Source organism: Pongo abelii, chromosome 1, assembly GCF_028885655.2.
Source record: "Pongo abelii isolate AG06213 chromosome 1, NHGRI_mPonAbe1-v2.0_pri, whole genome shotgun sequence".
Lineage (NCBI taxonomy): Eukaryota > Metazoa > Chordata > Mammalia > Primates > Hominidae > Pongo > Pongo abelii.
Window position 1 is genome coordinate 46,823,718 of NC_071985.2, and position 24,808 is coordinate 46,848,525.

Below are 24,808 nucleotides of genomic sequence, written 5' to 3' on the forward strand. Positions count from 1 at the left end.
TTGAAATTTACTGGTTCAAGACCTTATTTTTCCTGACAGTCTTTTAGGAGGGAATGTTTAATTATGACTTTAGTCTTTCCTATTGCACAAATTTTCTATCTATTCAGGTAATGACATCCTTTCATAAAACTTCCTGTAAAAGGCTAAGAGACCACTCAGCATCTTCCCAAACTCAATTTCATGATAGTCTTTTCCACTCGTCCCATCTTCTTTCATTTTTGTCCTTTTAATAGATTCTCCATATTTCCTCAGAAGTAGGAAACATGTTCCTTTCTTTTACTCTTATCTATATCTCTTATCTATACCCAAAGTGTGGACATGGCTAATTTAGAGTAGAACAGATAACTAATCTCAGTAGTTTTACAGTCCTATGGTGTTCATACTCAGATCAAAATGACCAAACATAAGGACCTGCCTTGTCTGAAAAAGGAGATCCCCCTAGACAAATGAACTTGCCTATATTTGCTAGGTCGTTTGTTTCTTTGTATGCCACACATTTTTAATCATGCATCCCTGTTTTGGTAAAGCTTTTTTTTTTTTTTTTTTTCCCAAACTCAAGTACTGCTGCATGTTTGTCTTGGGCTGGTGGATTATATTATCCTTTGGAGGTCTCTCTAAAGTATACTTTATTCTAGGGCGTGATTGATTCGGAAAGAATGGATTTTGAGCTGTTGCCAGATGATGAACGTCAGTGTGTAAAATGCAAAACTACATGCTTCATGTCTGCCATCTCCTGTTCTTGTAAACCTGGCCTGCTTGTTTGCCTGCATCATGTAAAAGAATTGTGTTCCTGTCCTCCTTATAAATATAAATTGCGGTAAGTAGGAAGAATGATTTTTTTTTCCTATGGAAAACAGTTGATCCTTACTAAAAGCTCAGTGATACCGCAGTTCTAGGGCTGAAATGTTAAGTATAAAACATCTAGTTTTCTCCAAAGCTACACGTCTCAAAGCTAAGTGTGGTGGTATTATTTCCAGGTATAGATACACGCTGGATGATCTCTACCCTATGATGAATGCATTGAAGCTTCGAGCAGAATCTTACAACGAATGGGCCTTGAATGTGAATGAAGCTTTGGAGGCAAAGATCAACAAGAAGAAAAGTACGTGATACAGAAAGTGACTTGGTGATTGGCAAATTGGGGCTCATTGTGATGTAGCCAAATTAAAGTCAACAAAACATTTCTTGAAACAGCCTGACCTCATCCTTGGTTAGCCCCTCGACATAGCCGGGTTTACAGAGCACCAGCAGAGAAGGTTTTAAAACCAAGAGTGGATAAGGCAGTTGCCCTTACATCACAGTGAAATTTTGTTATATGAGTTGTGCAACATCACTTACTTAATAAAAATGATATTGTTAGGAAACCTTTATTTTTGTCTCAGAAATAAAAATTTCACATTTCTTACAAAGGCGTTGAAATCTTTTTAAAAAAAACAAAAACAAAACATCTTGTGACAAAGGCAGCATGACACTAAATCAGGAGTCTCTGAAATGGTAGTTTATCACTTCTTAGTTCTAATTAAAGTTAAGGTCCCTGGCACTTGTCATTACCTTTGAAAGTCACTGCTACCCTTTTTATCTCTCTCTTTTTTTTTTTATGAAAATATAGTTTGTTTTTTGTTTTTTACTTTTCACCTCAGGGGTATATGTGCAAGTTTGTTACATAGATAAACTTGTGTCATGGGCGTTTGTTGTACAGATTATTTCATCATCCAGGTATTAAGCTTAGTACCCATTAGTTATTTTTCTGGACCCTCTCCCTCCTCCTGCCCTCCACCCTCCAATAGGCTCCATTGTGTGTTGTTCCCCTGTATTTGTTCATATGTTATTCCCCTCTATGCATCCATGTGTTTTCATCATTTAGCTCCCACTTATAAGTGAGAATATGCAGTATTTGCTTTCCTGTTCCTAGTGTTAGTTTGCTAACTAATTGCCTCCAGTTCCATCCATGTTCCTGCAAAGGACACGAGCTCATTCTTTTTTATGACTGCATAGTATTCCATGGTGTATATGTACCACATTTTTCTTTATCCAGTCTATCATTGATGGGTATTTAGGTTGATTCTATGTCTTTGCTATTGTGAATAGTGTTGCAGTGAACATACACATGCATGTGTCTTTATAAATGGAATGATTTATATTCCTTTGGGTATATACCCAGTAATGGCATTGCTCTGCTCGGTCAAATGGTATTTCAGTCTTTAGATCTTTGAAGAATCACCACACTGTCTTCCACAATAGTTGAACTAATTTACACTTCTACCAACAGTGTATATGCGTTCCTTTTTCTCCACAACCTTGCCAGCATGTTACTTTTTGACTTTTTAATAATAGCCATTCTGACTGGTATAAGATGATATCTCATTGTGGTGGTTTTTTTTTGTTGTTGTTGTTTTTTTGAGACGGAGTCTTGCTCTGTCACCCAGACTGGAGTGCAGTGGTGCGATCTCAGCTCACTGCAACCTCCACCTCCTGGGTTCAAGTAGTTCTCCTGCCTCAGCCTCCTGAGTAGCTGGGACTACAGGCACGCGCCAACACGCCCAGCTAATTTTTGTATTTTTAGTAGAGACAGGGTTTCACCATGTTGGTCAGGCTGGCTTTGAACTCCTGACCTTGTGATATGTTTGCTTCGGCCTCCCAAAGTACTGGGATTACAGGCGTGAGCCACTGCGCCCAGCCTTTCATTGTGGTTTTGATTTGCATTTCTCTAATGATCAGTGATGTTGAGCTTTTTTTCATATGCTTGTTGGCCATATGCATGTCTTCTTTTGAAAAGTATCTTTTCATATCCTTTGCCTACTTTTTAATGTTTTTTTTCTTGTAAATTTGTTTTAAGTTCCTTATATATGCTGGATATTAGACCTTTGTCAGATGCACAGTTTGCAAATATTTTCTCCCATTCTGTAGGTGGTTTATTCACTCTGATGGTAGTTTCTTTTGCTGTGCAGAAGCTCTTTAATTAGATCCCATTTGTCAGTTTTTGCTTTTGTTGAAGTTGCTTTTGGCATGTTCATGAAATCTTTGCCTGTGCCTGTGTCCTGACAGGTATTGCCTAGGTTGTCATCCAGGGTTATTATAGTTTTGGGTTTTACATTTAAGTCTTTCATTCCTCTTGAGTTAATTTTTGTATATGGTGTAAGGAAGGGGTCCAGTTTTAATCTTCTGCATATGGCTAGCTGTTATTCCAGCACCATTTATTGAATAGGGAATCCTTTCTCCATTGCTTGTTTTTGTTAGATTAGTTGAAGATCAGATAGTTGTAGGTGTGCCTTTTTATTTCTGGGTTCTCTATTCTGTTCTATTGGTCTGTGTGTCTGTTTTTGTACCAGTCCATTTCTCTTTCAGAGTGTTTTCACTTGCTTTCATTTCTGTAGCCCAACACGTAACTCCACCCACTTTTATTTAGGGGAAAGGAGCAATATCATTGTCTCTGAGTCTACTGTGCTCTAGTAACTGAGCACACTAGTTACTCACTAACTGCAGAATAAAATGCAGGAGGAAGAAGTGGTTCAAGCCACAATAAGATTTATATTTACTTTGCTTTCATAAGTCAGTTGTTTTTTTTCTTTTTGTCTATTTTAAACATGCCAGGTTTTTTTTGTTTTGTTTTGTTTTTTTAGACAGGGTCTTGCTCTGTCATCTCGACTGGAGTGCAGTGGCATGGTCATGGCTCACGGCAGCTTTGAAATCCTGGGTTTAAGTAATCCTCCTGCTTTAGGTTGTCAAATAGTTGGGACTACAGTTGTGTGCCACCATGCCTGGCTAAGTTCTTTAATTTTGTAGAGATGAGATCTTGCTGTGTTGACCAGGCTGGTGTTAAACTCCTGGCCTCAAGTGATCTTCCTGCCTTGGCCTTGCAAATTGCTGGGATTTACAGGCGTGAGCCACTGGACCCGCCCTAAAACATGTCAGGTCTTAGCATTGTTATATTTAAGTTCAACTCTAGGCACTTGTTTAAAAAACTCCGTGTTCAGCCACCACCCTGCAAAAATCAAATCAACAAATTTGTTAATAATTTAAAGCATTGCAAAAATTTGTAAGTTACATTTCTAGACAAGAACTGACAAAACCAGTCTCCTCTGAATTTCATACCAGTAGTAATAAACATAATGATTACAGAAAATATGACTTTTTTCTTCATTCCTAGGCCTTGTCAGCTTCAAGGCTTTAATTGAAGAATCTGAAATGAAGAAATTCCCAGACAATGATCTTTTGCGACACCTTCGCCTAGTCACACAGGATGCAGAGAAGTGTGCCTCTGTTGCGCAGCAATTGCTTAATGGCAAAAGGCAAACTAGGTATGTGCTTCTGACTGCGTGAGTTTGGATTCTTTGGGACCTATGTTTGGAAACCTGTTGTGACTCCTGTCTTGAATTTCTGTGACCACCTGGGTGTGGTGGACATATATGTACTCTTACATGGCTTCGTTGGGCCTTTTTCTTCACAGATATCGATCTGGTGGAGGGAAATCCCAAAATCAGTTGACAGTGAATGAGCTCCGGCAGTTTGTAACACAGCTGTATGCTCTTCCATGTGTCCTCAGTCAGACACCATTACTAAAGGTAACCATAGAGGGATGTGTGGGAGAATACTTTGCTAATCCTGTATTTTGTATATAAACTCGATTGACATTACTAAGTAATCTTTGATGATTAATATGTACATTTATTTGCAGATGCTTTTAATAACCCATTGAGTGGTATGTGTATATAAAGAGATTGTAGTAGGTCCACAGAGGGGAAATAAAGTTGGAAATTTTTACTTTGAAAGTGACCTTGGCTGGGCATGGTGGCTCACACCTGTAACCCCAGCACTTTGGGAGGCTGAGGAGGTGGATCACGAGGTCAGGAGTTCAAGACCAGCCTGACCAATATGGTGAAACCCCATCTCTACTAAAAATAGAAAAATTAGCCAGGCTTGGTGGTGCATGCCTGTAGTCCCAGCTACTCGGGAGGCTGAAGCAGGAGAATCGCTTGAACCCAAGAGGCGGAGGTTGCAGAAAAAAAAAAAAGTGACCTCAGCTAGTTTAAGCTGGGATAAGGTCTCTGTTATAGTCACTTACTATTTGCTGTCAGTTGGCTTATGTATTATCTTATTTACCTATATTATTACTAAAATTAAATGGGATCTCATTGAATATGAATTTAAGTTTCTAAGTTTGAAAGAAGCCAATTACTGAAATTACTGTTTTAATGCAACAACCTGTGTATTTTTTTTTAGGATCTCTTGAATCGTGTAGAAGATTTTCAACAGCATAGTCAGAAACTACTCTCTGAGGAAATGCCTAGTGCTGTGGAGCTGCAGGACTTGCTAGATGTCAGCTTTGAATTTGATGTTGAACTTCCACAGCTTGCTGAGATGCGTATCCGTTTGGAACAAGCCCGTTGGCTAGAAGAGGTGCAACAAGCTTGCCTAGACCCCAGCTCCCTTACTTTAGATGATATGAGACGTCTCATAGACCTAGGGGTAGGGCTGGCCCCCTATTCAGCAGTGGAGAAAGCTATGGCCCGGCTGCAGGAACTGCTCACAGTGTCAGAGCACTGGGACGACAAAGCCAAGAGTCTCCTCAAGGCCAGGTGAAAAAGCAGACTTCTCTTTCTTTGGGAAGGTTAAACAGTTATCTCTATCTTAAACACAGAGCACAATGATTGGTGTATGGCAAGTGCTCAGTAGCTGCAGTTATTATGCATGTGGAAGACATGTAGAAATAGCTGAGATATTTGGAGCTGCTTTGGGACCTGAATAAAAGAATGTTAATTTTTTCTTATTTTTCTGATTATAAAATGAATAATTCAATCGGACACACCTGTTCTAGAGTTGGTTTAATGAAATTTCCCTGGATCCTGTTAATATCCTGTCTTTGAGAGAGGAAAATATTTACAAATAGGTGAAGCTGTTTAAACTCACAGTTAATACGGTTCCAAGGAGTCTTAAAGAGAAATGTCTGAGAGTTAATAGGCACTGTTCTGCAAGAAAACAGTGCAGATAATTTTCAACAGGAATAGACAATGTCATTTGAAAAAATTTATTTGCCATACTGAATTTCCTTTGAAATGCTAGTCTTTTTGGTAACCATAAGAAAAATGAACCATCATTTAAAATGCTAAGAAATGTTTGTTTGCATTTTGTAGGCCACGACATTCATTGAATAGCCTTGCTACGGCAGTAAAGGAAATCGAAGAGATCCCTGCATATCTGCCCAATGGTGCAGCTCTGAAAGACTCAGTGCAGAGAGCCAGAGATTGGCTTCAGGATGTAGAGGCCCTGCAGGTTGGTTTTAAAAAGTATATACAGAATGTGTAAGTGCATCCATAAAGAGCAATATTGGAAAGTTGTGAAGAATACTACGTTGGATCTCGCTGTACAGTTTCAGTATTTTAGGGGTTGACCAGAAGACTAATTCTATTCATACTTATTTGGATGTACTTACCAGCTATTATCCTGACCAGTTGTCTCAAATATTTAAAGCTTAGACAGTGTCACCAACTTTTTCTGGGAGCTGGGGAGTCTTTCATAACAAACTTGAGTACTTGACTGCAGATTGAAGCAAAAGAGCTAACAGTGAAGTAGTGAAAGAAAGTAGTTTTCTACTCTTTGATAAGTATGATTATCTCTTGTTGGCTTGTCCACAACTTTGAAGTTCAGACAATCAGTAATATTAGATTCAGTGAATCTAGTTATATGACTAAATGCCCAAACTAAGCCCCAAGGCCCAGAATTTTCATGAAGTAGTGACTTAAAAGTACCCTCCCAACCCTACAAAAGAAATAAAACCTACCTAGTTCCAAAGTAATTATCCAAAGTATCCAAAGTCATTTCCACCAGGTATTTGTGGTTTTATGCTAGATGTTATACTTATTGACCTGTATATAAGTTTTAAAAAAGAATTAAATTCACTTGTAGCATTGTTAAGGTACAAAAAGAATGCATTCTTTAATATGATTTTCCCAGTTTTCAGATGACTGGCTGAATGACTTAATTTGAAACGTGTTTGATGGGGGATGTCTTCCCTTATCTCTTATCATCATAAACCAATAGGTGTTACTGACCTATTGAGAAAAAAAAAAGTCTCAAGTTCTATTTTGTTGAAGTCCTCAAATTCTAGAAATAAAAATGCTATCTGGCTTTCTGAATATTTGTGTAATTTTAAGTGGTGTTAATTGGCTAGTTGCTAACAAGAAATACCAAACAGGACAATTCTAGACAAATGTTTGCATCTGGGCATCTGTTCTTGTTAATAGGGAAAAGAAGATATATTGTTTGAGGAGATTACATAATTAAGGACTGACTCCAGCAAGCCAAAAAAAAAACAAAAACAAAGAAAGTATTTACTATGGACATAAACTTTGTTAATGAGAGTTTTAGATGCAGGCACTTGTCAATGATAGTTGGTATTGTAGTAATTAGTTTTAGTCATGGTCCTCCTTTTTACTCCATGATTGCTAGCAGCCAGAAGGTGAAGTCATGGCAATAAGGAGTGGCTGACGTATAAAATCAGAAAGCAAGGGCATGCTTCTGGATGAGTTTATTTCCTTCATATTTTATATGTATATGCTACTTACTATGTTTGCAACAGTGCCATTAAGGGCAAAAGGCAAGTTTTGCTTCATTCCTGAAAAAGTAGCCTACCTTTTTTATGCATCATATATTTAAGGACTAATACACATGACTAACAACAAGGAACTACTTTCTATTTAGTGGATTATTTAAATGTTATGCAGTATTCTGCTTTACACATAGGAAGCACTCAGATTTCTAAATTAAATATCATAGGAATAGCATTAATTTATGAGTCACATTCTTAAGTGTCCATCAGAACATTTATGCCCTAACAGTTTTAATTCTGTAAGATTAAATATCAAAGGCAGCAAAATCTCAACCTACCCAGTCTTCCCTAGTTGTCCCAAAAATGTCCCTTATGGCTGTTTGTCTAACCCAGAAACACATGTTGCACCTAATTGTCATCTCTTTAAGTTTCTTTTAATCTTGTAGCGTTTTCCTCCCCACCCCACTTTTTCTCATGTTATTGACTAGACAGTTATCCCATGGTATGCTCCACCTTCTGGATTTGTTTGATTGTTTCTTTGTGGAGTGTTCTATTCTCTGTATTTCCTATAAATTGGAAGTTAGTTTTAAAGCCCTGGTGCATCCAGGTTAAACATTTTTTTAATATAATGCATTAAAATGTCAGGTAATACTGTATATTCTATATTGCATCACAACAGGAGACATATCTGGATGACCTACCATTAGTGATGCTAAGTTTTACATTGTATTAGAGCAACACCAATGCATTTCATCCTCCATAACCTTAATGCTTTTACTCTCCTTCTAGTTTGGCTATCTCTTTCTAAAAATGCAGTTCCCAGACCAGCAGTATTAGCATCGGCAACAGCAGCTTCACCTGGGAACTTGTTAGAAGTGCAAATTTGTGGACCTTCCTCTGACCCACTGAATTAGAATATTTGGGGATAGGACTAAGGAAACTGTGTTTAAACAAGCCTTCCAGATGATTCTTATGCATGCTAAAGTTAGAGAACCACTGGGCTGTCTCAACTTGTATTTTAGTTTCCTGAATAATTTATATTGAGTTGCTTTAATTAATCATTGGTGAGTGGATTGGAGTAAAATATTGTTTTGTTGCTTTTTATTTGTGTAATTCAGTATGAAAGTCTTGAGTTACTACAAACCTTCATTTCTGTTGAAATTTTTTCAAACTGTCAATAGGGACCAATGAGATGAGTGAATTTAGAAGGGTATAAATAGAACAAAGGGACCACAGTATATGCCATGTTCACATTTGTATCCTTAGAGCCTAGCACAAACTAGGTTCTCTAGGCCCGGCACAGTGGCTCACTGTAATCCCAGCACTTTGGGAGGCCAAGGTGGGAGGATTGCTTGAGGCCAGGAATTTGAGACCAGCCTGGCCAACATGGTGAAACACCGTCTCTACTAAAAATACAAAAATTAGTTGGGCGTGGTGATGGGTGCCTGTAATCCCAGCTACTCGGGAGGCTGAGGCAGGAGAATTGCTTGAACCCAGGAGGTAGAGGTTGCAGTGAGCTGAGATTGCACCACTGCATTGCAGCCCAGGCAAGAGTGATACTCCGTCTTAAAAGAAGAAGAAGAAAAAAAACACCACCACCAACAAAAGACCCAAACTAGGTTCTCTGTGTAATGAAGGAACAAATGTCACTTCTACCTCCAATATCATTGGTCAGCTGGCAGGTTAGTCAACGTTTGTGAATTTAGCATGCTGAGATCATGGAGTAATCTGAAGTATTCAATGGACCAATCTGAATTAAGCTTTTCCTGTTTTTCATAGAAGTGTTCTTTTTTCTAAACTGCTGTAATTTTTCTTGATTTATTAGGCTGGAGGACGTGTGCCAGTGTTAGACACACTCATAGAACTTGTTACACGAGGCCGATCTATCCCGGTACATCTGAATTCTTTGCCAAGACTGGAAACCCTAGTAGCTGAGGTTCAGGCTTGGAAAGAATGTGCTGTTAATACATTCTTGACTGAGAATTCTCCATATTCTCTCTTAGAGGTAAGTTTACAACCAGCTCATCTGCAAGACCTTAGATCTCCTAGTTTGGTAAAACATGCAGTTCATCACATACAAAGATGACATCACAGATTAATCTATATTCTGTGAGTTGTTCTTCCAATAAAGCCAGGGAGACTCTTCTAATTTTCTGGTGAAGCAACCTTTAAATGTTTTCTTGGTTGATTTAGCATAACAGTATCTAAAGAAGAAAATTTTTTCCTATTGGGTGAAATTCCTCTGTGTTGAAATTGGACTCTTAAACTTGGCCGTGCTTCGCCCACCTGAATTTAGTAAGCCTGATAAATGATCTCCCCCATCTTTTAAAAGTGCTTTAACTGCACTTTTTGTATTTTCTGTAAACTTGCTTGTGCATCATGACTGGGATCAGCCGGTATATATCACATTTTTAACTTGTTACTTAATTGAATCAGGAATCAGTCTATTTTTTATGAGTCTTCCTCCTCCTTTTGTAAAGGAGAGTCTCAGGGTTGCATGTTCTGAAGAAAATCTTCAATACTAAGAAATGCACATCCTTTTTACTGCTTAGGCTTTTATTTTGGGACTTCCTACATAATGCTTTATCTGAAATTTATTTTACCATTGGTTGTGCTTTGTCCCACATTAGGTGCTGTGTCCTCGATGTGATATTGGCCTTTTGGGATTGAAAAGGAAGCAGAGAAAGTTAAAGGAGCCCTTGCCAAATGGAAAGAAAAAAAGCACCAAATTAGAGAGTCTGAGTGACCTGGAGAGAGCTTTAACTGAAAGCAAGGAGACTGCTTCAGCTGTATGTAGGGTTTTTTTCTTCTCCTTTCTGTGTTATTGGGAAGAATAATTTCTAACCCTTTCTGTTTTATAGGAATTTGGAGAAGGCAAGTAGAGTAACTTGAAAGTGTTCAGTTTTACTAAAAAGACTTTGAAAATTGTCAAGTGTTAAGAGTTTTGAATGGTAAGATGCATAGACGTGGGAAAGTTTCAGGGTAGGTTCCCAGTCAGGGTCTCGCAGACACAGAAACAGTCTTGTTTAGTGCCTGTGGGTTGATCCAGGAATGCTAACTAAAGATATTGAGACTAATATTAATAGATATATGAAAGTGCAATGCTTATTTATTAGTTTATAGTTAAGAAGTACATTTAAAAGTTTACTGGATACTTTGATACTCATCTGGAATACGTTACATCTCTGACCTGCATTTAGTAAATACTGTTGATTCAAAGATGATAGTTTAAAGAAGATGAAGCAATGTATAACTAATGTTACACATTAAGCACCTTATCAGGATAAAAAAGGGATAGCTATGTGATGCTTTTAACGGCACGAAGCATTGCCCGTTCTAGAGTGGGAATGTATACCTGCTACTGGGACTAGATTGAATGGGTTCATCTGTGGATCTGGACACCTTCTCCCATTGATTTCTTTGTAGCTGCCAGACCTCTTGCGATAGACATGAGTTGCCTTGATTTATTTAGGTATTTTGACACAGATGTTCTTTAGTGTATATTTGTATATTCAGTCAGGTTCTAGACAGAATTCTGCCATCAGAGGTCCTCCATTCCATCTGTGGTTTGTTTTTATAAAGACTAACTGAAAGTTACAGTCCTCCTCTCCTGAGATGTATATATGTTGGTTTGAAACTTTATATGCAGTATCTTTCGTAGATTTTAGTCTGTCCATCTGTCTGTAGACCCCTGGTTTTAAGAATTCTCCCTACGTGTTATCTGTTAATTTATGGTGGAACTCAAAGGTTAGTCATTTGCTTTCCATCTCTAAGCTGTCAGAAGTTACCTTGTTTATCATATAACCCACACATATTACCTGTGTATTATATTTACAAAAGAAGTGGATTTTTTTTTTTTTTAATATATCAAAGGTCTTTACCTGATTTGCTTTTAGGCTTTTTTTTTTTTTTTTTTTTTTTTTAATAGAGATAATGGAGAGTTTATTCTGGCCTTGTAAGGGTGCTTCATCTGGTGAATCATGATGGATCTGAAAGGGGATAGATGTGATGATTGGAAATGGTTTTTTAACTGTGACAGATTTTTTGAGAACTTGTTTACTATGTGCCAGGCAAAGAGTGTCCTATCCCACATCTCTCACTTGTCATCTCAGCCCTGTGAGGTGGGCACTATTATCACCTCCATTTTACACATGCAGAAATTTAGCCACAATGGAATACATGGCACCAGGTCACTCACACAGCTTAGTATGAGGCAGAGTCAGGATTTGAATACAGATGATCTACTCAGTATCCCATGCTCTTAACCACTAGGACTTTGAGTTTTAGGGGAAAGCCAAGTTATCTAGGACATCATCCTTGATTGTTAACTCTTTTTCAGATGGCAACTCTCGGGGAAGCTCGCCTAAGGGAAATGGAAGCCTTGCAGTCTCTCAGACTCGCCAATGAAGGGAAATTGCTGTCGTCTGTCCAAGATGTGGATATAAAAATCTGCCTATGTCAGAAGGCCCCAGCTGCCCCTATGATTCAGTGTGAACTCTGCAGGGATGCTTTCCACACCAGTTGTGTGGCGGTACCCAGTATTTCACAGGGCCCCCGAATCTGGCTTTGTCCCCATTGTCGGAGGTCAGAGAAACCTCCATTAGAGAAAATTCTGCCCCTGCTCGCCTCCCTTCAGCGTATCCGAGTTCGCCTTCCTGAGGGAGATGCACTTCGATATATGATTGAAAGAACCGTGAACTGGCAGCACAGAGCCCAGCAACTGCTTTCGTCAGGGAATCTTAAATTTGTGCAAGATCGAGTGGGCTCAGGACTGTTATATAGCAGATGGCAAGCCTCAGCAGGACAGGTGTCAGACACAAACAAGGTGAATCTGGACTTTCCTTGTTGGTTATTGGAATTTGCAAAGCTCTGTACCTTTCTCTCGAACCTGTAGCTTTGGTGTTGCTATTCCCGTGGTGTGATCACTTTACTGTTAACAGCACCCACTTTACCTGTAGCTTCCCACTTCAAGACCATGCAGGTATAACATATTCTTTTAGTTTCCTCTGCTCTTATTAGAAGTTGTTTCCCAGGCACTCTTTCTACAGAGCATATATTTAGCTTTTCACAGATACAAATAATTTTTTCATTTATATGTGTGCTGACCCATTTATATTTTACATATACATATATGATGTATCTTTAAGTCTTTGCTTGACTAAAAAGTTTTTTACCCTGTTTCTTTCTCATGTAAGTCAATTAGTAGAAAGGGAAAGCACTTCCTGCCTTTTATCTCTTTTTGCCCTTTAAGGGAAAATATTTTTTGGAAGAACTGTTTGAGCACTGTGTTATTTCAGAGGAAAGCTCCTGGGTTACACACTATTTGTGATCTTTCTGCTAAAAGCTGGATTCTTTTGACCATCACTGGATGGGCAGAGTTTTCTGTCATCTTCCATAGGTGGCTGCAGTAAAAGAATGTGAAGACAATACAAAAGTACAATCAGGAAGACAGTATTCAATCTTTATGAGGTTAATCTGATGGTTTTTAAAGGTGGTAAACATCTCTGTACCAGAGATACCACAACTCTCTTGTGCCATATGAGCACAGACACATGGATTTTATGAGTTAAATTGTTGATAAGATGAAGACCAAAAAAAAAAAAAAAAACAGTCTGTCATATTTGTTTCCTTGGTTTTTTCTTTCTTTGCAGGCTTCTGAAATACAGTGCCTGACACGTAGATGATGAATTAAATATTTGTTGCATAGATGAGTTGTGGCATTTGTGCACGCTCCCAAAGTGGAGTCATTGGTGTTCTTTACCCAGGATGTGCTAGGAGTTTACCTTTCTTAGTAGAGGGAAAGGACACAACTCTTATATTAATTCATGGTCAAAGGAGTGTTTCCCCTAGCTCCTTTAATAAAACACTAAGGAAGATAGGAAAGTGGTTATGGATGATTTCTGACAGGTCCTCATTTGATTTACTCAAAGGGGGGGTACATAGGTGTTCATCGTGTTTTAATCTTCAATAAGGAGAATTAGAAAAGGATTAAAAGGCTGTATGATCTGTTCTCACACTGAGAAAGTGGCTTATTTCCCAGTGGTCTTCTTTACATCTCTGAAATCAGTCCAAGTAAAACTGGAAAGATTAAAGGCTTGGTCTTTGGGAAGATATGAGTTGATTTGGCCAGTTCTGAAATGCCAGGAGACTCTTCAGTAGGGGAAAATCAAGTTGTTTTGTTTTTTTTCCCCTGGTTGCCTGCCTGGGTAATGCAAGCTACTGTCATGGGACTGATGGGAGTATTTTTAATCCTGAAGAGATTTTATTATAAAACGTTTTCCCTCCATTAGGTATCTCAACCTCCTGGCACAACATCATTTTCCTTGCCTGATGACTGGGACAACAGAACCTCATATTTGCACTCTCCCTTCTCAACTGGACGAAGTTGTATCCCCCTCCATGGTTTGTATTTTGTTATTATGTTGAGGGCTGGATAGTAATGAGTGATCTTGTATTACTAGGTTTTTATTATAGATGATCAAATACCATAAAAAAGGACTTTATGCTGAAATGTAGGATATAGGCTATTATGTATTTGCAAAATAGGGAAGGGATCCTATTTGAAGGCTTATAAATGCAAAGGAACAGAGAGGAAGACTTTATATCCATTGTCCTCAGGATGAAAGGGTTCATGCCACACCAGCTGATAAACACCAGGCTTTTAAGTCAGATGCTAAGTCATGGGCTCTCTTGTTGCTTCATTACTTAGGAGACTTGTGGAGAATCTTAGGGATAATCCACATTTGCTAGAGTCCTGATCCTTAGTCATAGCATCTCAGTGTGTGTCTAGTAATGTGGTTAGAGCTCCTTGATCTACTCAGACTGTTGACACTGTGGCCATCAGTCTGTTTCTGTGCTTTCTGTTAGAAGCCATCAAGGCAGAAGTACAATCTCTTCTGCATTAGCAATAAGTTAAATGAGAAGGGGATTCAGTGTATAATTAATACTAGTAATCAGAAGACTTAGGAAATCTAGTTTTGGCTGTGTTTATTATATTGTGGCTTTAGGCACATTAAGTAAACCTCACTTCAACTGAAGGTAATTTGTAATTTAAGAAGGAGAGGGTAGTAGTGGTATTAGGGGCAGTCCTTCTATTTGTCTCATAAACCCAAATGTGAATGTGAAACACCCTTTGTTGTTATCATTTTGATTTGGTCTGGTCTTTTACAGGTGTTAGTCCAGAAGTGAATGAACTATTGATGGAAGCCCAGCTGCTCCAGGTATCCCTTCCTGAAATTCAGGAACTTTACCAGACTTTACTTGCAAAGCCAAGCCCTGCTCAGCAGACTGACCGAAGCTCACCAGTGAGACCCAGCAGTGAGAAGGTGAGTGTCTGAGAAGCTGCTGGGGCAAGGCACAGTCTGGGGTGGGGGTATGCTTTATTTTACTCCTCGAAACATAACCAGACAGCTGGTGTGAGGACTGGGTGATTATACTGAGGATGACCCATTTTGAATGCTGACTTACTTGAAGGATACTCCTTAATGTCCTGTTTCTTAACATAGTTAAGGATACTGCGGCTGCTGCCACTTCCTTCTAGTGAACTAACTGACCCATCACATTCAAGGCCCCTGAGAATATAGTTAGGATAGAAATCTACTAGGAAGCCTGAAGCCAAATTAGGGAAGAACTTCACTAAAGATAGCATGAGGGCTGATGCTGGCATTTAGAATTTCATTTTTCATCGCAAATTTCATTTGCCATACCAAGTAGTATGGCACAATCATTGAATGTGTTCAGTTAATGCACCTTACACCTATGAGGTGTGGGGCTGTACATCCTTCAAGAAGGAAGATTATTAGTGTGGTTCCTCAGGACCCTATAGGTCAAAGGATAGACATAAACACCTAGACAGAAACTATATAGTAGTTAGTCATTCAGGGATTTGGTGAAAGGAAGACTCTTAGTGGGCACCTCTCCATCTTCTGGTATTGGTTGGTTAATTGGAAGGCTAATCACGTCTTTAACATTCCTTTTTCCAGTGATCCTTTGGTAGCACTAACAGTGACAGGGGAAGGAAGTTTGTTAAACCCAAACTGGTTGTCTTATATAAGACTGGGAGGGGAGTGGTTAAGATGCAGTATTTTTTTCCCGTGTAGATTGGGGGATCATCTGATTTCTAATTTACATGTTCTCTTTAGCTTCATCAGTTTTAGTAATAGGTGACCCATAGGCTAAAATTGAACTTTCCTATCTTCCACCCAGAATGACTGTTGCCGAGGGAAGCGAGATGGAATTAACAGTCTTGAGAGAAAACTGAAGAGACGCCTGGAAAGAGAGGGCCTCTCCAGTGAGCGGTGGGAACGAGTTAAGAAAATGCGGACCCCCAAAAAGAAGAAAATCAAACTGAGCCACCCCAAGGACATGAACAATTTCAAGTTAGAGAGAGAGCGTAGCTATGAATTAGTTCGTTCTGCTGAAACTCATTCCCTGCCCTCAGACACATCCTATTCCGAACAGGAAGACTCTGAGGATGAAGATGCCATCTGCCCAGCTGTGAGCTGCCTGCAGCCAGAAGGAGATGAGGTCAGTGAGGTTTGGGCCATAGAGGACGTGCTTTCCCTTAACTCAGAAACCCTGTAAGCTAGACGTCATCTCGCTGGGTCTTTCTCCTCTGCTTATCTGCTTTGAGCTGATCTGAATGGATTGCTCAGCCCTTCCCCCACTGATATCTGTGCTCTTACCATCGTTCCTGGGTCTCCTCCCTTTTCTTGAAGAAACTCTTGTTCTTCCCTTTTTCCTTTTCTTGCTCTTCCAGCTTTCACCTTCCCGGCGCTAAGAAGGTGGGAGGGATGCTGATGTGATGCCCCTTGGCTTACTTATCACAGGGCAGCGCTGTCTTAACCCCAAAGCAGACACGACTTGAAGAATGACTTTGACTCGGTTGCTTTGGCTAGGGGGCCAGCTACACTCATTTGGCTTAGCTGTTGTGCCAGAGGTCCCAGTGGTGGGACAGTGGCTGTTATTGGCAAACGGCCTGAATTTCTTGAGGCTGGCCTGCCCAATTTTGAATCCATTTTTTTCTTCTGAAAACCCCATCTTCCTGCTCTTTGTAACCAGGTGGACTGGGTCCAGTGTGATGGCAGCTGCAATCAGTGGTTTCATCAGGTCTGTGTTGGTGTCTCCCCAGAGATGGCAGAGAAAGAAGACTACATCTGTGTGCGCTGTACTGTGAAGGACGCACCAAGCCGAAAGTAAAAACACAAAAACAGATACCCCCCTACTTAATGTAATTCAGGACTCCAACCAAGAGGATTTCTTCAAATCTCAGCAAAGCTACAGGACTGGTACTCAAACCAGCCTGTAAACGGTGCTATTTCTATTCCTTACGGGATCATTTTTCCAGGACTCTTTGAAGAAAAGAAAAAACAACTAAAAAAATTTTTGACACTTTTTGTATTTTTTCCTTAAGAGCTATTTGTGGTTGTTGAGGTTTGAAAAGCTGACTGTTTTTTGCAGGGGTTCCCACCAATTTGGAAGGCATTGAAGCTTGCACCTTTTCATGTACAGCATTAAAATTTTACCTCTCTCTGGGATTTACCAGCTTAAGAGTCCAACTCACTTCCAGTGCCCAAAAGGGCACCCACCAGAAATTCCAGTAAATCCTCATTTGAGGAGGCTCTCCCTTGTTTACTCTGTTACCACATTGGGGAAATTTTTAAGTTTTTCACTTTGGGGGTTTTTGTTTGTTTCTTCTTTTCCTTTATCCACTTTTCTTTTTCCTGGTAGACTAGGTTTATTTATCTGAGCAATAACTTCTGTGTTGGTTTCAGTGGCTGGAATTAAAACAAAACAAAACAAACTTCCAAACAGTGTGTTGGTGCTTTAGCGATTGATTGATGTACAGAACACAAATGTCTAGTTTCTAGTGTCACTGATGAACTAGTGATGTAGAAAAGAGACTTCTCTGTAAGTAATTGCCACAGCTGTATTTTGGCTTTCTCCCTGTCCCTTCCTTTCTCCCCTATTTTTTGGTAGCTTGTATCAAATGTTACAGTTTATATTGTGGAATAAATCCTTCGTCCTAACATAACACTAAATGCTGATTATTTACAGCCATTAGAGCACAGCTTCTTCTGCCCCTCTACTGTTGCACAGCCAGAAGGGGCTGCTTGCTTTTGCCTCTGCCCAACCAGGTTGCAGTAGCAGTGGATGTTAGCCTGCAAACAACATTAGGGGATTCTTCTTTTGTGTCCTGCTGTGTTTGGTGGGCCATATGCCTACAGCCCTCACTAACAAAGAACCCCCCTGTCTTCAAGGACTAGAACCTATCTTAAAGCCGTGCTCTTTTAAAATAAGCTTTCTCAGAATGTTGGCAAATCACTTCAATCCTCAAATCAGTCCTCCTTGTGGAATGATGCCTTTATTATATTTGAATTGACAGGGGAACTTGGTTTAGGGTTAAGACGTTGGAAGGAAATCTAAGGAAAATTAATCCTCATAGAGGTCTGGGTTTAGTATATGTCTTGAGAGGAGACTTGTGAATTCCCAGACTCTGCCTCCTGGTTTCCTTTCTCATTTCTTTCTAACTGTAGCTATCATTACTGGCTGTAGATAGCCCATAGCTATTTTCCTTGCTTTTCTTTTTTAAAGGGGTCTGTTCTGCAGTGAAGAAGACATTCTGGTGAACAGACTTTTGCTTACTTTTTCCTATTCTGTTGCCAATTTTTGTTTTCCCCACATTCTATAGCCATAAACCTGAAGATGAGTAAAACTGGTGGGTCTTTAATAAAACAACAACAAAAACAGCAGTTTGTGATATAGCAGAGATTTAAATGTACCCTCCCCTTTTATGCACTTCAAATAATTAAATCTCTTTAAGAATGACTTCTAGTTGTCTGCAGTTTTCTGCAGTTGTTGTGATGTTTCTCCTCGTCTGTTGGTGGTTCTGGGGCCAATAGAGAAGAATAGTCTCCAGAGTACAATTTGGAATCATCGTGGTTTGGCCTTGTTAGTATTCAAATTCTTAGAACCCCCTCCATCACCCCCGACATTGAGATAGGATGCCAACTGTCCCAGTCCTCACCTTCCATTGAGAAATTAAGCTTAAAAGGAGACCCTGCTGCTAATATAAAGCCACTGCCTTTAGAGAGCTTTTGCCATCTTAGTAAGCACAACCCCTGCCCCCATCCCCACTAGTTTTTCTTCTTCACCTGTGGGTGGTACACAGTCCCTGACAATAGCATCTTTGAGGAAGTCGGATCTTTGTATCTCTGAGGGAGTTAGAAAAGGTAGGCATGTGTATATTTGAACCACTCCCTCCCTGGATGAGAACCACTGATCGTTTTACGTGTGTTGATGCTGAATTTAAAGAGAATGTCAGTTGCCCAAAGCTACACTGTACTACTAGTAAATAACAAAGCCTGGGTTTTATCTTCCAGTTTTCCTACAGTATTCCTCCTACCTTGTACACCATCACACTACTAATGAACACAGATAACGTTTACTTTCCAATTTATGCCTTTTGTTGTATCCCTAAAGTGACTACAGACTGCTGTGATCTAAAAACCGTGTTTCATTGTGTATTAGCTGTGAAGCTGGCCTGTACCAGAGAAACCGCTGAACTTGTAGGGGAAAATGATAAAATGCACACGGAAACTGACACTTCAGTTTCCATCTCAGTAGTCCTGCAGCTTTGTGAGGTGGGAGAGGGGAAGGGACTGTGTTAAGTTAGAGCCTGAGCCAGAAGGAGGGTCAGTGGGTAAAGAAAGAAAGGGTAGATGAGGTGTGCCTTCCACCTCACCTAAGTGAATACTGTTTGTTTTTTGTTTTTCCTTCCAGATTAGACTTTGGGGGATTTCTTATATAGGATAAAGGGCTTGATTATATGTATCCTCTATCCTGGAGAAAGGTTATGTAATTTGGACTAGCTGTAAAGGAAGTTGACTTCTTTACAGCTTCGTTTCAGTATCCTAGGAGGTGGGATTCATTTTTCTGTCTTAAGTTAACCTAAAGGAGAGATGCCACTTGTGGTGATGGAGGTTGTTAAAAACCTGAATTTCCCTGCTTCATTCTCCAGTGAAGAGCTTAAGAAAATGAGGCTTTGGATATTTTGGCAGAAGTATCTGAAATGCACCTAATTTGCCATTATACCCACCATCAAAAGCAACATGGCCCTTTGGGTTAGTGCAAGATTAGCCTAAGAATAGAGTAGATCTCTACCTGGAAGAGGGTGAAACATGGTTCTCTACTGATTCGGGTTGTACTCTGAAGGTCCTTTGTAATGGGTTTCTGCCTCTTTTAATTTCACTTAAAAATCTTGATGGATATTTGGCAGTCTGTTAAGACCTGCTTCTGGCTTGGAGCAGGCATTGATTGGTATTTAGTACCCATGGGTGTTTTTCTGGGCTCAGTCTTGCCTATGTTTCTTGCCATATAGCACATACCGGAATGGATTCCAGATGCTATATACCTGTGACAGGAGACAGAATTGGACAACAAGGATTTTAAGAGTCATTGCCCATTGTAAAGCATTAAGCCAGAGCTGGTTATTCATTATCAGACTGACTACATACTAGTCCATGCTAGTGTCAGCCTATATTAAAATAGTCTTTCCTTGCCATAGTGCTGCAGAAAACCCAATCCCTTCTGATGAAACATTGCTTCTTGGGAAGAAGAGCTGAGGAAAGCAATGAAGATCCCAGTGTCGGCCTTTATTGAGCTATGTATGTGGGTCAGGGTCCCTCAACTCCTAGTGACTATGAAGCAGCAGTGTGATGGCTTCGCCCTCTTTGCCCCTCTGTCACCAGTCCTTTGCAATGTGGCTATTTTAAGCTTCTCAGCTTTCTTTTGGGAGGCTTCTTGTGTAACTTATTATAGAAATGTTACTGAAAAGCTGCCTAAACAAAAAATTGTATAAAGTAGGAATTTGTATAAAGTAATACTGTTGTAAATCCATCTTCAAGATGTAAAGAATCAATTTGTAAAGTGTATATTTTCACTTCTCCCTTCAGATTTATGTGAACAAGTTTTTCATGTTTCAATATTGCTTACATAGGAATGCACCTTACGTTTTTATCAGTATAAATGGAACATTTAAAACCAGTCAACAACAGAACAGATAATCCAGCTCCCTGTTTGTGTTCTGGGTTAATTTTGCAAGGATGAAGGGCTAGAAAGTGGTGAGTTTGGGTGTGTTTCTTATTTTCAGGATAACCGGCTGCATTGCAGTAGAGGAATGGAATGGTGAGGTCATTTGACCTGTTCCAGGTGAGTGGAGGCCAAAGAACATTCTTTCTGCCTCCCCTTGCATGGGAAAATTGAGAAATTAAAAAGTTGCCTTTCCGAGGAAACAAAAGTTATTTTCTCTATTTAAAATAAATGTCCAAAGGCACCCCTCTAAACACCAAAACTTTTAGCTCCTGGCAAACTTACCTAGCTAGAAGTTGGAGAAGAGTGCGGTTTCAAACCATGCTTCCTTTCTGCCCTTGCCAATACGTTCTCACTGACTGTGATTCTGCTGCGAACACACGCACACACACACACACACACACACACACACAAGCCCCTTCTGTGTATGATCGGGACACGTAGTTCAACAGTTAATAAAAAAGTTAAATTATTGGATGAGAAAGATATATTTAACCTAAATCATAAATATGTATATCCATTTAATAAACACTAAAATTGAGAAAAATTAGTTTGGGGATGAGGGCCTTCATTCATAATAGCCATAATGTATTATCTATGATGTGAGCTTGATTGAGCTTCTTTAAAATGCATAAAGAATTTGAACAACAAAAGAAATTTGATTTTTTTTTTTTTTTTGAGACAGTGTTTCACTCTTGTTGTCCAGGCTGGGCCGCAATGGCACGATCTCGACTCACTGCAACCTCCACCTCCCAGGTTCAAGTGATTCTCCTGCCTCAGCCTCTAAAGTAGCTGGGATTACAGGCATGTACCACCACACCCGGCTAATTTTGTATTTTTAGTACAGACAGGGTTTCACCATGTTGGCCAGGCTGATTTCGAACTCCTGACCTCAAGCGATCCACCTGCCTCAGCCTCCCAACATGAGCCACCACACCTGGCCTAGGAATTTGATTTTAGAATTCTAAATATTTACTCATTTTCTCCAATCTTTTGTAAGAATTTTACCCACCTAAATAGACAGTTTTACAACTAACTAAATCTGGTTTTTATAAAAACTCTTTTCACACTCATTTCATTGGTTTATGTAATAGTCAAAGCATAGTTACTATAACAATTTGACTAGTATATGATTAGGAACAAATACTACTCGGTGAGAGCAGGCCACAGGTGCTCAGCAGGCTGAGACCATGAGTATATTTTACAGAAGGAATGTAGAGGGAGAGCGTAGGTTGGTCGAAGTTGCTTAAGAGAGTGTTAGTACCTGGTTGTGTGTGTATGTATGTGTGTGTGTGTGTGTGTGTGTGGTTTTTGGTTTTGTTTTTGTTTTTTTGAGACAAGGTCTTGCTCTTTCATATAGTTTGGAGTACAGTGGCATGATCATAGCTCAATGCAGCTTCCACCTCCCATGCTTCAAGCGGTCCTCCCATCTCAGCCTTCCAGGTAGCTGGGACTACAGGTGTGGGCCACCAACCCTGGCTAATTTTTAAAAAAGTTTTTTGTAGAGATGGGGTCTCACTATGTTGTCCAGGCCAGTCTCAAACTCCTGTGCTCAGCGGGGGATCATCCTGCCTTGGCCTCCCAAAGTGCTGGCATTACATGCAAGAGAGTGTCTGTTTTTAAATCACTTGGTCTGCCTCTTGCAAGACTTTCTTCTTTTTTTTTTTTTTTTTGAGATGAGGTCTCACTCTGTCACCGAGGCTGGAGTGCAGTGGCGCAATCTCGGCTCACGGCAACTTCCGCCTCCTGGGTTCAAGTGATTCTCCTGCCTCAGCCTCCCAAGTAGTTGGGATTACAGGTGCCCACCACCATGCCCAGCTAATTTTTGTACTTTTAGTAGAAACAGGGTCTCACCGTGTTGGCCAGGCTGGTTTCGAACTCCTGACCACAAGTGATCTGCTTGGCTCGGCCTCGCAAAGTGCTGGGATTACAGGAGTGAGCCACTGCACCTGGCCTCTTGCAAGACTTTCTAAGCTCCTAGGAGATGCCTGGTGTTTAAGATGCTCCATAGCTTCTGAAGCCATCCTAATCCACTGGCCAGTTATAGCACACTTGGAATTTTGTTCTTTTAATGCTTTTAATCCATCATAGTCACTGTTACTATGTCACAGGCGTGGAAACTAAATAGATGAAGCAACACTTGACTAAGCCAGTCCTTAGGAGAGGTGGGCTTTGGAATAATATGCGGGCCTTATCCCTGATCTGGGCCTTAGCCTTATTGTAAGGAAGAGCTCTTGGTCTGGTTGCTTTGCTAGTTCCTTGTCCAGGACATTGTACATGTCTCAAAGAACTAAGAGTATTGGTCCTGGAATTGGTGAACCTGCTTCATCTCTGTTGCTGTCCCCACATTTCCTCTTACTTCCAGCCAGCAGGGAATAGAGCGAGCAAATGTGACTTAGGGTTTAACCTCCAGTCACTGATAGATCATTTATTTTTTTTTATAGCCCTGTTTGTGGAGTACTTTTATTTTTTAGAGATGTCTTGAAATCTAGCAGCCATGTTTAGCCTTGAAGTGGCCACCCTCAAATGGCCAAAATGCCTCAATGATTAGTTTCCTTTTTCCTCTTGAGACCAAGAACCCATAGTCCTTAACATGGTGTGTTCCACAGACACCTCTGTATATTAGGCAATTTCACAAGAGGCAGATCCTGGGCACAGGCTTCTGGACTTTGGCATGCCTTAGGAGATTAGCAGAGGACATGGTGGACATGAGTGCCCACAGCCTGTTTCTGTGCCCTCTTCATTTCCATACCACTTCACACTCCACTCAAACCCTTCAAGGAGCAAGAGTGAACAACTAAAGTAGGTCTTATTGGATCAAGGAAAAGAATGTCCAGTTAAGCAGAGGGGAGTTAGAAGAGAGAATAAGGCAGTGTGACTGAATATGCAAGCACTTACCTCAACATCCTTCCCATTGATTTCATTCAGTATGTGTCCTTTGAGCCACTGCTAAACTTAGGGCAACTCTGGCTGCCACTCCAGCTTGGCCACCAGATAGCACCATTCGGTTTCCATAAGGGCCATGTATCCTCTTGCCATATTGATGGCTGGTCCTATTGGCCAGAAGGAGGGAAAAACATGACACTGAGTTTAGGTACTAATCTTCAGTAAGATTATTAGGGGTTGTAAGGCTCCAGCCCTTACTAGCGGAGAAAACCTCTGGGTCTTTGCATACCTCCTCTAAACTTTGGTCATGGGATACGTTTGTGTATAGATCAAAGGGAAAATGGGAAGAGTCGAGGTGCTCTTGGTGTAGGCATTACAATTTAAGTGATGACCACAAGGAAAGGCGGCCCTGGACAGAGGGCCAAAGTGTGCTGATCGGAAACTTCACTGTTAATTCCTTACCCCAGAGCCACCTTCACTGGACAAGGGTTGGAGACAGAATTGGCATGTATTATTGCTGAGGGCTTTTTATGAGTCCAGAATGATGAGGTCCTCAGGGAGGCGGACATAGGAAGGTGTCATTATCTCTTTTGCTAGATGGCCTATAGACTGAGCACCAAGGAATCAGTTGTGGAGGAGGTGTGACTTAAACTGGGATATGGGCAGAAGTTGCATAAGGCTTGTGGCCAGTAGCTGAACCAGACTCCAATCCCATGTCCTTTTAATACTGTGACCTCTGTCACATCTATGAGTTTAAAAAATAAAACACTCTGGGCACGGTGGCTCATGCCTGTAATCCCAGCACTTTGGGATGCTGAGGCGGGTGGATCACCTGAGGTCGGGAGTTCGAGACCAGCCTGACCAACACGGAGAAACCCCGTCTCTACTAAAAATACAAAATTAGCCGGATGTGGTGGCACATGCCTGTAATCCCAGTTACTAGGGAGGCTGAGGCAGGAGAATCACTTGAACCTGGGAGGCGGAGGTTGTAGTGAGCCGAGATCGTGCCATTGCACTCCAGCCTGGGCAACAAGAGCAAAACTCCATCTCAAAAAAAAAAAAGACACGCCGGGTGTGGTGGCTCATGCCTGTAATCCCAGCACTTTGGGAAGCCGAGGCAGGCGGATCACGAGGTCAGGAGATCAAGACCATCCTGGCTAACACAGTGAAATACAAAAATACAAAAACTTAGCCGGGCGTGGTGATGGGTGCCTGTAGTCCCAGCTACTTGGGAGGCTGAGGCAGGAGAATGGCATGAACTCGGGAGGCAGAGCTTGCAGTGAGCCA

General features: G+C 40.5%; 1 protein-coding gene across 5 annotated transcripts in view; it reads left to right on the forward strand.

Annotated features, from left to right (window-relative positions):
- KDM5B (lysine demethylase 5B) overlaps positions 1-18,373 on the forward strand; it is an 80,951-nt gene extending 62,578 nt beyond the window's left edge. For all 5 annotated transcript variants that reach the window (XM_024246692.3, XM_024246695.3, XM_024246702.3 and 2 more), the window contains 13 exons: positions 636-817; positions 978-1,102; positions 4,148-4,298; positions 4,448-4,562; positions 5,221-5,576; positions 6,132-6,270; positions 9,372-9,551; positions 10,177-10,335; positions 11,886-12,371; positions 13,837-13,948; positions 14,717-14,871; positions 15,752-16,072; positions 16,607-18,373. In XM_024246692.3, the coding sequence (XP_024102460.1) occupies positions 636-817; positions 978-1,102; positions 4,148-4,298; positions 4,448-4,562; positions 5,221-5,576; positions 6,132-6,270; positions 9,372-9,551; positions 10,177-10,335; positions 11,886-12,371; positions 13,837-13,948; positions 14,717-14,871; positions 15,752-16,072; positions 16,607-16,744 (2,619 nt within the window). In that variant the 3' untranslated portion in view covers positions 16,745-18,373. The remainder of the gene's footprint in view (positions 1-635; positions 818-977; positions 1,103-4,147; positions 4,299-4,447; positions 4,563-5,220; positions 5,577-6,131; positions 6,271-9,371; positions 9,552-10,176; positions 10,336-11,885; positions 12,372-13,836; positions 13,949-14,716; positions 14,872-15,751; positions 16,073-16,606) is intronic.
- The last annotated feature ends 6,435 nt before the right edge of the window (positions 18,374-24,808 follow it).